The sequence below is a fragment of the Crocodylus porosus genome, unplaced genomic scaffold (assembly GCF_001723895.1).
Source record: "Crocodylus porosus isolate Cpor-Errol unplaced genomic scaffold, CroPor_comp1, whole genome shotgun sequence".
Taxonomy (NCBI): domain Eukaryota; kingdom Metazoa; phylum Chordata; order Crocodylia; family Crocodylidae; genus Crocodylus; species Crocodylus porosus.
Genome location: NW_017728951.1, coordinates 34,609,092 through 34,621,927, shown reverse-complemented (window position 1 = coordinate 34,621,927; position 12,836 = coordinate 34,609,092). Strand labels below are relative to the sequence as shown.

Genomic DNA, 12,836 nt, shown 5'->3' with positions numbered 1-12,836 from the left:
TCTTTAATAAACTTTTCTAAGATCTTCCCCAGGATAGAAGTCAGGCTAATGGGCCTATAGTTTGCTGGATGCACTTTCGTCCCTTTCTTGAAGATAGGCACCACATTGGCCTTCTTCCAGTCTTCAGGCACTTCACCAGAGCACCAGGAGTTCTCAAAGATCCGTGCCAGGGGCTGGGCTATGAGGCTTGACAGCTCCTTGAGTACCCTGGGGTGTAGATCGTCAGGGCCAGCTGACTTGAAGGTATCCAGCTTCTCAAGGTGTTCCTTCATGAGGTCAGCATTGATGGAGGGCAGGGGGTCTCCCTCACCCAGACCTTCCTGTCCTGTAGCAGGCATGGGTGTCCCATGGGACTGATGAAAGACCGACGCAAAGTACCCAATTAATAGGTTGGCTTTTTCCTGGGCGTCAGTTGTCCCATCTGGTTCAGCAGGGGTCCACTGTTGCCCTTGCTTTTCCTCCGGCTCCCCACATATCTGAAAAAGGACTTTTTATTGATAAGGGACTTTTATCTGGATTAAGCCTTGAATTTCTCCGTGAACACTGCTGACATCTCAGGCTCTTTAGCTATGTATTTGTCTCTTAAAACTCTGTGGAACTGGTAAGGACAGCCCCATTTTGGTCCATAGAGAATTCCCCATTTGCTGTTAGGCATATGTGATCTATGATCTACAGTGAAACGGTTCTGATTTACATCCAGAAGGGACACTAGCACATGTAAGGAAATATATATAGGATCTTGGCCAGTTCATTAAAAAATTTAATAATTTAATCCCTTCCCTGGCTGTCGAATACTGTCTCTTTAAAATATTGGAGGACTGATAGGGACAGCAATGTTTCATGAAGCACAGCTCATCCACATAGTCTCTCTCTTTAGTTTGCCATGGGCTCTTGATATATGTAAGGAGCCAGAGCATTCCAGCAAGCACATTCACCATTATGGGAAGAATGTTTATCCAGTTGCCCATACCACCTGCAAAAGCATCACACAATCCCTCTAGGATAAGCACCGTAATCCAACACCATTGCATCCAGTGATGAGCTCCCTGATCTTCTTTCCCTCCCTTTAAAAATATGCTATGGAAATATGTCCAGGGCCTACCAGAATATGCTTACAGAAATATGTCCAGGGCCTACCAAGCAAAGCTCTATAAAATCTGCCTTTAAGTAATGGAATACTCTTCTTAACCAGCAGGTGCTTATAACACCCTGTGTACTTAGTGTACTCACCCAAGTCGTTCCCTGTGACAGTGATGCAAATCCAAAGTAATTCTACTGCAGTCACTGGAGTTTTTCCTGATTTGCAGCTGAGAGCAGCACTTGTCCCCTTCACTTTAGGGCAAAGAGCCAAGAACTATCTTCTCAGATCAGGTGTGAATGAGACAGTATTTATAGCCTGGTTGCTATAAACTTAACCTATGACTATTAGGTCACATACGCTTAGCACAGAAGCTAAACAAAGTTGAAAGAACTGTACGTCATGATGAGACAGGATTGGCCCTGGATTTTATTGCTTGTTCATGCGAAGAGGCTAATCCCCAGGTAGCACAAGTAGAACACATTTCCTTAAGAAGGGTTTATACAAAAGATAAAATACTACTGTGAACACACTATCATATTTTTCTTTAATCTGGGATGTTAGTTTGCCTGGTAGTAAACAGACAGTAAGTTAATGTTATTTTATTTATTCATTAGGAATGCTTGACAAGGATTTATTGCTGTTAATCCACGACATTAATAAAGGGTAATGAAAACAGAAAATTCTGGGTTTCTCCTCATTTTTTTCAGAGATTTAAGAAGGATCATGTAGTTTGATCTCTTGTATAGGACAGATCTGAAAATCTCACTCAGTGGGCACATCTACATGTGCAAATGCTGCTCGATGTAAACCCACCCTACGCAGGCATCTACATGTGAGCCCATTTGGGAGCAGATTTGCTGCTCCTGGTAGCAGTCTGTTTCTACCCCCTCTGGCTCTACACTGGCCCCCTGCAGCAGCCAGAGGGACTCTAGGCTCTTCTGGGTGCTGGGCCAGGGGCTGGCAGGGAACATGGGTCCAGGAGACAGCTGCCTTTTGGTGGAGGCTGGGAGATTTCTCCCTGCCCCCCCCAGAGTTGCCTGCTGTCAGGTCAGGCCCTGGTAATGGATAATGTCTTCTGCCCCAGCAGCAGGGAGCTCCCAGCCCCCAGCTCCCCTATTTTCTTTACAGTACTTGCATTTGCAGGTAGTAAATTAACTGCAGAGTAGAGCAGATGATTGAGCAATAAGGGTCTGCATGTGTGCACATTGACGCTTACTATACAATAATTTTCTCTACTGCACAGTAAAGCGTCTTGTGTAGATGCACCCAGTAATTCCTGTATCAAGCTCTTAGCTTGTGTCTGAGCCAGCACATATATTTTCACTTCTGAGAAGTTCACAAGTATGTCTCAGCAAACGGGCATTCTAACGCCTTGTTGGAGTAGCTGGCTCAGTAAGAAAAGTGCACCCATCATTCTTACAGAATCATCAGTACATTGGCTTTCTTTGGGAATTGGGGTTTTTTTTCTTCCAGGTCACCAGATCTGATCCTGGATAGCTTATTGGAGTTGATAAGGCCAAGGCTTGCAGGCATTGCTATTGAGAAATAGAGATTGTTGTAGTAGTGGCCATCTATTTAAATCTATTCTAAATCTTATTTTCATAACTTAGAACTGTTAATGGTCTCACCTTCAGGGCTAAAATTTCCCCAGTTCAGACTTTTCCTAAAGATCTTTTTTTCTTAAAGTCTGCGCCAAAGTTTATCTACATTTTTGAGAAGAAGGAAAGTCAAGAAAATATACTTATCCCCTTCCATCATAGAAACAAATACAAGTACTGTATGACAATTCTTTTTTGAGAATAGTCTAGCTTAGAAAACCTGGGGAAGGTGTACATTTGGTATGGAGATTGATAGTGAAATAGACCTCGCTTCTGAGAAAGTTGGCTTGAAAAGTTTCAGAAAGCCCAGGGGGCTTGGAATGAAAACAGTAAACCAATCTTACTGCTATTTGTTACTAGCACTCCAGTTCTCACACAGGAGACCAGCTCCCACTGAAACGAGTGCTGACACTCCCACCCTACAACAGCACTAAGCAGTAGTGGGCACTAAGCTAGAATGCTTGTTTACAACCTTGATATTCTGGTAGGCTCTGGAGTTCTCGTGGTTTTTTGTGGGGGATGCTGGGTTACTAATGAAATATTCACCTTACATATTAACATGTTATATTTTAAATATTAAAAACTATTAAAATATAATAATAAATATAATTATATAATTAAATATAATATTTAAATATGAAAAAGTATTACTGTATTTATTTTAATAGTTTGGAAGTTGCATGGTTACAATAAAACCTTTGTTTTGTGCAGGAAAATCTCTGGGGGGGAAAAGACAATGCTCCAGAAGTGGCAGGTAAATGCAGAAACATTTATGTTTAACTCTCTGAGGCAAGGATGGCCAGACTGCAGCATATGTGCTGCAGGTGGCATAGACAGTTTCTGTATGGGACATAGCATGTTGTGGGGGGAGGAGTGGCATTTTTATTCAGGCAGCTGAGGGAGCCAGTTGACTTAATAGCTTATTGTTCTTCACTCCACAAGTTATTAGTGGTTATCTCATCTTTTTAATGTTCTTCATCTTCCATTAATCAAGCAAACCTTTTCTTTGGGCAATTTTGCTGTCTGCTAGCTACTTCTGGATGTTTTTCTGTTATTTTAGAACCTTTCAGAATATTTTTAGCACTTTTCAAAACCTATATTCACCTGTAGAAACCAGTCTTTAGTAGCAGCTAGGGTTTTAGGTTTTTAGAAAGGGAATGAGCTTTGTTCCTGTTCTATGCAGACATAACTCTGGAAAAATATTTTTTCTCATGCTGCCTTCCTGAAAACAAGCTGCTTTCTTAGTTGGGAGCATGTGTTATGTTAGAAAATATGGTATTGGGGGTGATGATGGAGAAGCCCTTTCAGGCAGAGGGAGTGCAAATAATTATGCATATGGTTATTGCAGATGTCCTTCTGCCTTCTCCAAAGCTTTTGGTGCTGCCCAGTGTTTGAAACAGGATGGCTCACATGTTTAGTTCCCATTTGACTGAGTCCCAATACCTTGCCTCAGGCTGTTTTTCTGGATCCTACATCATGCAGATAAAAACAAATGACAGCCTGCATGTGGCTCTCCTTTAAACCAAGCAAGAGTATTACAGTGCCCCATTATATAAATATAGCATGAAAGACTGGTTCCAGACAAGGTGCAAATGACCAGTTCCAAAGGTGCATCTATAGGAAGACTCTTTTGCATGGGTTCACTGACCATTGTATAGGTGCAGCAGACTGCTCTGATTTTTGCTGATTTGAATAATGAGTGGTACTGATTAATTACACTATTTATAATACTATAGCTCAGTTAAGCAGGGGCTCCTTGCAATTTTGTTAGTGCTTCCATAGTTTAAAAGCAGCTGCCATTTGTGATGGCTCGTAATCCAGCTCATGGACAATTATTAGTGTCTGACTGTGCAGCAAGTGTGTGGGGGCACTTTTATTTGGAGGCAACAACACCTGGTTTAGAAGCATTGGGGTAAGTGGAGGTAGCACTAACAGTGGTTCTCAGTTGGGGGTACCACCATATTCAGAAAAATAGAGCAGGGTGCCCTGACTCTTAAAAGGTTGAGAACCACAGAGCTAAATGTTTTCAATCTGTGTTTCTCTACCATGGCAGAAGAGAGAGATCAGTAACTTTGAGTACCTCATGTACCTGAACACTCTCGCTGGACGGAGCTACAATGACTACATGCAGTACCCAGTGTTCCCTTGGGTCCTCGCTGACTACCACTCACAGGTGAGTGCTTGGCTCTTACCTGCTGTTCCTGTTCTTTTTTAAAAGCTGCTTTAGTGAATGATAATGTCAGAGTTGTGCTTTTACAGAGCACCCCTGCATTAGTGTTAGTGTGCTGGGAGCATGGGGAAGCTTTCAGTCTCGGTAAAGCAGGATATGGAAGTGCAGCTACTAATATATTTGTACCTTAGAAGCACAGCCTGCTCCCCTATGGTGCAGTTCTACTCTACAGCCAGGTGCAGACCAGTGGCATGGCCGTGACCCCCACCTCCTCCCTGCCCTCAGATTGGGTATGATGCAGCTGCCTTTGTGCTGAACTTCCTGGACCCTTATGTAAGTCATGCCAGTGTATGTGGGAGGCAATTTGTACACACTGTGCTTCTAGAGTTACTTGCCTCCCACTACTTTGCTCCCAAGATTCCTTTCCTCTGTCTTTGAAGGGTGATCTTAGTGATATTGAACTTCTGGCCAGAAAGGCAGCCACTCAGCAGACACTGGCATTGCTCCAGGAACCAGCTGGTAAATGGGTGATGTCACAAGGCAGGCTTCAAACCCAGGGCCACTTCCATGCTTCTAGTTTGCCAGGAAAGCAGGTGCAGTGCCCTAGGTTGAAACAGGAGGCTTTCCATACTGGCAAGGGGCTACTCTTCAGACCATGCCCCTAGCCTAGGAATGATGGTGTAGAGTCTGGCCACTTGTGGAGGTGAAGCTCCTTAAGCAGCCTGTGTCCGTGAGTTTGTTGACCCGGGGCTGGTGGAAGGGGTTCCAGGAGATTCTAGACCTGGCAGCTTCCAACATTTGCTTCACCTTCCAGACATTGAACCTTACTAACCCCCGGACCTTCCGAGACCTTTCGAAGCCCATGGGAGCACAGACCTTAGAGAGGAAACGGAAATTCCTCCAGCGCTACAATGAGGTGGAGAAGAGTGAGGGTGAGTGTTTTAGGAGGCTTATGGAACGTGAATGTCCAGATTCCAATGAACCCTTTGGAAAATGATAAAATCCTAGGGAGAAGTCACATGAAGACTAGTTGTTTTTAAGCACAGGGTCAGACAGGGGGGAGAGCTCTGGTATCTGGGGAAGCAGTTCAAGATTGTAAGAGGTCCTTATTCCATGCTTTCCTATTGTTTCCTACCTTAGCAATGTGTCCTGCATGCCTAGGTCCTCCCTCCCCCAGGTCAGTGTGACATGGTAGGGGCACCCAGCTACAGAGGCCAGTTACTTTCACAAATTCATTGTAGGATTGGCTTAAAGCTTTGGTGTGGGGGGCCAGGGAGAGGGAAGCTATTTGGCCCTAAGGGAACAGGGTTTTTCTTGAATTAACAGGAGAGTTGTCTGGAAAGCTTAGGATCCGCTTATTAGAGACTAATATCTGGAGAGGCTTGGGGGTGAGGGAAGGAAGCAAGCATCTGGGATCTGTCTCCATTAATGTCAAAGCAGTTCCATTGTGACATTTGCATCATCCTCAGTCCTACCAAAGTAATTATATGGAGTCCATATCCAGTACATCTATGATCATGTGGTGTATCATTTTCAGGGGTCCCATCTAGCCTTCTGTGGTCATGTGACAAATTGTTGTTGGGGGTATGCCTTGGGAATGAAACAAAATGAAGTTATTTTACTCTAAGAATGTTGAAGGACCGAATGGATGGTAATTAGGGCCTCTTCTGTTGTAGTTCATTCTGGACTCATGCACTCACGTGTATCTTGAACAGCATGTAAAGTGGGTGACTGCACAGATTTGGCCAGATAACAGCATACCTAGCTACTTGTGCCTACATCCGACCTACTAAATAAGCTTTTGCACACAGGTCCTAACACATGCCTGTTTTATTTTGAAAACTTTAGCTTCAAAATAGAGTAATGGTAATTTTCAGATGGCATCATTTGAAACTGATTGTGTCTGATTTACAGGAGACCTGTTGGCCCGATGTCACTACTGTACCCACTATTCATCTGCGATTATAGTGGCATCTTACTTGGTCCGAATGGAGCCATTTACACAAACATTCTGTTCCTTGCAGGTAAAAGGACAAGTCATTTACCCATTCTCAAATGCAGTACTTATAGTTGTTATAAGCCACATGGAACACAAACAACTGGCTAATAAGCTAGGCATTAAGTGTGCTGGCAGACATGAAAAAAACAACAAAAAATGGTGCTTTACCATTACCGGGCGAAGCATGTTATTTCAACCCAGTTCCTCATCATCTGTGTATATCAGGCACTTCAGCAGGGCTTTTTGGCGCTTTTAGCTAAAGTTGATTCAATCAGCTATTAGATAAAAGCGCCAGAAAGCCCTACCAAAGTGCCCAAACTATACAGACATTGGGCAAATCAGGCCCAACTAATGTGTTGCCTCTTCTGAGCATGTGCTGCGCTCAGCGCAGGGGTGCAACCAAGCTTAAAGTAAAGCACAGCTTTGGGGTTTTTTTTAAATGTCTGTATGCAGCCAGTCTTTTGAAATTTCTGTATATCCAGATATGGGAGGTCCCCATTCTGCTCCCATTGACAGTCAGGGCAAAATTTCTAGGGGAGCTGGATCATACCACAGGGGCACTTTGTGTGAAGGCCTGGGAATATGAGCAGTAACTCTTTGGCGTATTCGTGTTCTAAACTGTCTTCCAGGACAGTGGAACATGCTGTAGGAGCAGAGGGCCTAGAGTATGACCAATCACAAAAGTATGGAGTATTGTTCCTGGTGCTTTTCCACCAGAGCCATCCCTGGGGGTGTGAATCAGGGTGACCGCCCCAGGTCCCATGCTTTGGGGGGCCCTGCAGTTCTGGGTGGAGTGGCTGAGGTGACTCCATGCTGCTGCCAGCTTCATGTTCGACTGCTCAGCACCTCTGCTGCTGAATCCACCCCCAAATCCGGTGTGCCCAGCCGCTCAGCACCTTCCCCCTGCCACTGAATCTGCTACCAGCTTCCTCACTTCCAGGGGTAGGCTGTAATTACATTACTCAATTAGTAGAGTCTTCTAAAGCATGCTAATTAGCATGCTGCAGCAGCCTCCTCATCTCATGTATTCAGCATCCCTGCACCTTAATGATAGATGTTTTCCAACACATCATACCAGTTGTATATAGACATTTGGGGAGATTAGGGACAGGTTAGATCAAGTTTAAAAAAGCCGTCTGTAACACTCCTAATTATCTGAGAGAGGAATTTTCTTGAGTCCCCACTAAGTTAGGCCTGCCCTGACATTTTGCCTGCCCTGACTTTGATGATAACTAGTTGAATAGGAGAGGTTCAGTGTTGGTAATAAAAGAGTCCCACTTGGGGTACTTACAGATCTGAGAGCACTTGACAAAGGGGCTCCACTTCCCTTACACCCCCAGCCACGTGCTAGCCGTCGATGTTGAGTTGATGGGAACAGATGTGGGATTCTGATTTGATCTGGCTCTTGACCTAAGGCAATCCTGAAGGCGCTTCCTAGCCTTATCCGGATTGCTAGCTTGTCTCTTGCCAACAAGCCCTGACCTTGGGACTCTGGTATGTCCTGGTCTTAACCGCTCTTCAACAAAACTCAAAAGAAATCAATGAAAAAAATATGAAAGAAAAGAAAAGAAGAAAGAAATGAAGTGGAGCCTATTTTCTGGAGGGTTGCCTCTGTTCTGGCTAGTGCCCTTATTAGCCTGTCAACAACTCTCTCATCTCCTTAAAGTCACTGGATTTTCTCATTAATTGAGGCTTCACTCTCTAGCCTCCGGAGTACGAAGCGTGTTCTGCTCCATATAGATTGAGCCCTGGGGCTCTGACACCTTGCTGACTTGGTGTCCTGTGCCTGCTGCTGCTTCTGCTATAGCTATAGAGCAGAGGCAGGCTCTCCTTCTCCCTCCCCGGCACTCCGGGTGTCTTTTAAATCTCCCACAGTGGCACTGGGAGCTGATGTCATCAGCCTGGCACCACCCAGCTTGATTGATAACTGTCTCTTAAACCATGGTGGCATCACCGCATGTTGTCACAGTCCTGCCACTTCCGTCCCCAGAGGCAAGTTTCTTGTTTTGTTGTGGGCTTGCTTAGCCCATTCACAGTTCTTAGGGTTGCTCATGGGGTCTCTCGGGCCCCTTTTGTTGCACCATCCAATATAAGGTAAGTTGGCATGGTGGGGTAGTGTAGAGGTTGAGGGACTCGGGGAGTTGGGGAGCAAGCAGGCTCAGGGGGATCAGGGGTTCTGTAGGGAGATTGGGGGCAGTGGTGGGGAGAGGACTGGGGAGACAGGTGGAATCTGTGGGATAGATTGGAAGGGTAGGTGGTGTCTGTGGGAGAGATCTGGGGTTGGGAGGGCTAGTGTAATCCACAGCAGGGAATCAGGAGGGCAAGCAAGATCTGATGAGGAGTTGGTGGGGTCCAGGAGAGTTTAGCAGGATCAGGCAGTCTGCAGGGAGGGATGGGGGGCTCTTTACAACACCTCCAGGGACCAGGGGCTATTTTTTTCCATTTAACCCCTCCCCCACCTCCAGACAAATAACTCCCCCTGGTGAAGCTACATTCTTCTTCCCTCCTGCCCCTGTCTCCACCCCAACTGACTTCCTCAGCTTCTGGCATTGGCAAACTGGCACCAGGATCTGGATGGAGGTTTTGGTGTGGTGGGAAGGGCTAAAAATAGCTTGGTGCCAGGGGGACGGGTAGGAAAAGTACAGCCCTAGGGCAGGGGCCAGTGGCTGTGCTTTTCCAGCCTCAGGGCTGTACTGGTAATTGTACAGAAGTTTGGGATACTTGGATTGGTCTAAAAATGGCCAGTCCAATCTAATTTAGAGTACATCAGAGGTAGGGCTAACTTAGGTTGGGTCATCCATTTTCAGGCTAGTCTAACATTTCTGGAACTTCTGTACAGTTCACACTTAGACTGACTTAACTAGGGCTCTAAGTGTAAGGTCGGCGCTTGAGCACACTAGGTTAAATCAGGTGGCCATTTTTATCACAATCTAACCTCCTCCGAACCTCCATAAATGTCTGTACACAGCTGTAGTGAGCAGTAGCAATAGATGTCTGCTGTATGCATTAGCTTTCACTAGTGTTTCACTGGGTATTGCTATGGTGAATCACAGATGCTACTCCAGATTGCTGAGACACATTTACCCATAGAAAATCAGCAGTCTGTGTCTGTTGCTTGGCCACATTCTTGTATGACAGCAAGTGACTAGTATTTCTGTTTTAAAAAGCTTCTCAGATATAATGAAGTACTCTTAAGTTTTTTCTTGGGACGGGTCCACTGAATGGACCCATCTTTTGGTTTCCTTTGGTTATCTTATTTCTTTGCTCCTGCGCTTATACTCATGCATCTGAGCTGGTGTTGTCCTTCCCTTACCTGGTCCTGTAACACGTGGTCCTGTAATATACGTCTGCTAACTCTGAGGTGTAGTCAAGAGACCCACAGGCCTAAACAGCCCATGCTATTGAATTGATTCATTTTATATTTGCAGAAGTGTCCTTATACATTGTCTGACAGTGCTGTTTCTTGACCTGTTCACCCTGCTGTCAGGGTGACTGTTTGGGGTGTGCGAAGCAGCCCCTATTCGGTTCAGATTTAAATTTGGCCTGAATTGGGGATAGTGATTTGATTAGTTGATTCTGATCACTGTCCCTGATTAGATTAATCTGAATCCAGATCTGAAGATTTGATGCTGATTCAGAGAATCAGTGATTTGGATGTAGACACAGCTTTAAAAGTTTTTTCTACATACCTTGAGGTAGCAGATGCGGCTCATGATCCCTGCAATGCTGGGGTGCATGGAGCATCCCACATGCTTGGCGGCAAACTAAGAAGTGGACTGGAAGTAGTTCCGGTCCATGTCTGGGTCTGCTGCTGGGAAGCCCCCCGTGCTTCTGTGGGACACTTCATGTGCCCCTGCTACCTAGAGGTATGTAGAAAAAGCATTTAAAGCTGTCTCTAGGTCCGAATCGCCTAATCTCTCTGAATTGATTCAGAGGGTTCCAGTTTGCTTCAGAGAGATTAAAGGGTCCTCTGATTTGATTCTGATTTGGAGGTTTGGCCACTTAATCGGGCTGAATCTCTGCTGAATTGAATCAAGGACTGAAGCTTTGCACAGCCCTAGTGACTGTATCCCTTTCCTGGGGGTTAGATTCTTTCCTTTCTGCTTTAGGCCTTTTGTCACCACAGCTTGAGTTGGAAGGCTCTTCCTCTCGTGGATAAAAACTTTTTTCCTAAATAGTGTCCTAAATTTATCGATAGCCAATTGACCCCCATTTATTTTTCTGCTTAAATGTCATTCTACCTCCTTGGTTTTTACCCCTTTGATGTGGTTATGGAGATCTGTGTTTATAGAAAGATATAGTTGAGCTGTGCACTTCAGACGAGTCACTTAAGCTCTGTGACCAGAGGAAGTGTCTGGTGCAACCATTTCAAGCCAAAAGCCAAGTGCTTCTCTATCAGGATCCAGTGCTATGTACTGTCAACCCTTTAAGCACTGAAATGTACTCAGTACTTCCAGAGTCAGTGCTTATTGCAACAAAGAATGGTTCTAACTTTTCCCTGTGAACACTTTGCCCAACTGCTTTGCATACATTTGACTCTATGGTATCCTTAAAGGTATTTATGTTTACTGTTGCCCCTGATTACTGAGATGGCTTTATTGAAAGGAAGGAAACGATGGGCCTTACTTCATGCAGCCCATTGAAAGGCTGTAAGACTTTATGTTGACTTGCAGTCTAAAGGCATAAAACAATTCCAGATTCTCTTTTCCTTTCAGTGCAGTTTCTGCATTCCAAGAGAGAGAGAAAACTCATTAATTCTGATATAAATATATGCAAATAAATTTATTAATATAAGAAATGGGAAAATCAGTTATTGCTTCCTTTATAAATAATACAGGCTTAACTTTTAAAGATATTACTTTTCCTAAAATGAATTAGACAGCCAGGGAAAAAATCACATTTTTTCGTAGTGGTAATATCTTTAACCAGATTTGTTGCACTAACAGCATTTCCTATGTATATATTATTTTTATTTAATACAGGTAATCTTTTTATTACAAATCATATTGTTTCTCAGGAGATTACCATCAGCTCTCATAAAAACTACAAAAAAGATGAAAAAGCATCAATCACAACAAGGCACAGTGCTCTGTGTGCAGATTAAATACACAAAGCCCTTTAATATGCTTCAATGAGGTACTTGTTAGCTGTTGATTTATTTATAGTCCTCCTCCTCCTGTTTTAATTTCAATTTCAATTTTACTTTAAAGGTCCCTGCCTGATAATGACCAAGCCCAAAATGACCTTGTGCATCAGATTCATTCCCAATGAGATTAAGTCACGTATTCATTTGTGATACCTTGAGTGGTTGTGGACAGGTGCCACAATTTTCAGTATGACAGAGAAAGTGAGAATAAAATATAAGGAAATGAACTAGAAATTATTGTTGGTGTGGTGAATTAAGATTGAGGCTGGGCCAAAATCCTAATTCAATTCTGCTTTGGGAACACTGTAGCTGGATTCTTCCATTTGTAATGACAAATGGTGGATCAACATGGGAGTGCCCAAGTGTTGACCTGTGAGCACAGGAGATCTCCCAACTAACTCCATGTCTAAGCTCCATTGACTTGCATTATTTTGTACCTGTTTACTTAAATTTGGAATTTGCCCAGAAGGTAGGCTCCCACCTTTACACAGATGCTTCTCTGTTACTTCTGTATATAGTATACTGGCCGCATCTACACAAAATACTGACTGCGCAGTAGCTTGTTGCTATTGTGCAGTAGCATCACATGGCATGAAGCATGATGTGATGCTACTGTGCAGTAGTAACAAGCTACTGCACAGTGAGTGTCACCAAAAAGGCATTTGGGGATGCTACTATGCAGTAACACTGGTTACTGTGCGGTCATTTAGTACTTGTGTGTGCGAGTAATTGCGCAGTCAGCATCTTGTGTAGACTTTCATAGATTTCATAGATTTCATAGACATTAGGGCTGGAAGGGACCTCGGGAGATCATCGAGTCCAGCCCCCTGCCCAAAGGGCAG

At 44.2% G+C, this 12,836-nt stretch overlaps 1 protein-coding gene across 1 annotated transcript in view; it reads left to right on the top strand.

Moving 5' to 3' along the window:
- WDFY4 (WDFY family member 4) overlaps positions 1 to 12,836 on the top strand; it is a 285,936-nt gene that overhangs the window by 221,196 nt on the left and 51,904 nt on the right. Inside the window, exons 48-51 of the mRNA XM_019556081.1 lie at positions 3,391 to 3,433; positions 4,733 to 4,852; positions 5,664 to 5,781; positions 6,764 to 6,873. Of these exons, the coding sequence (XP_019411626.1) occupies positions 3,391 to 3,433; positions 4,733 to 4,852; positions 5,664 to 5,781; positions 6,764 to 6,873 (391 nt within the window). The remainder of the gene's footprint in view (positions 1 to 3,390; positions 3,434 to 4,732; positions 4,853 to 5,663; positions 5,782 to 6,763; positions 6,874 to 12,836) is intronic.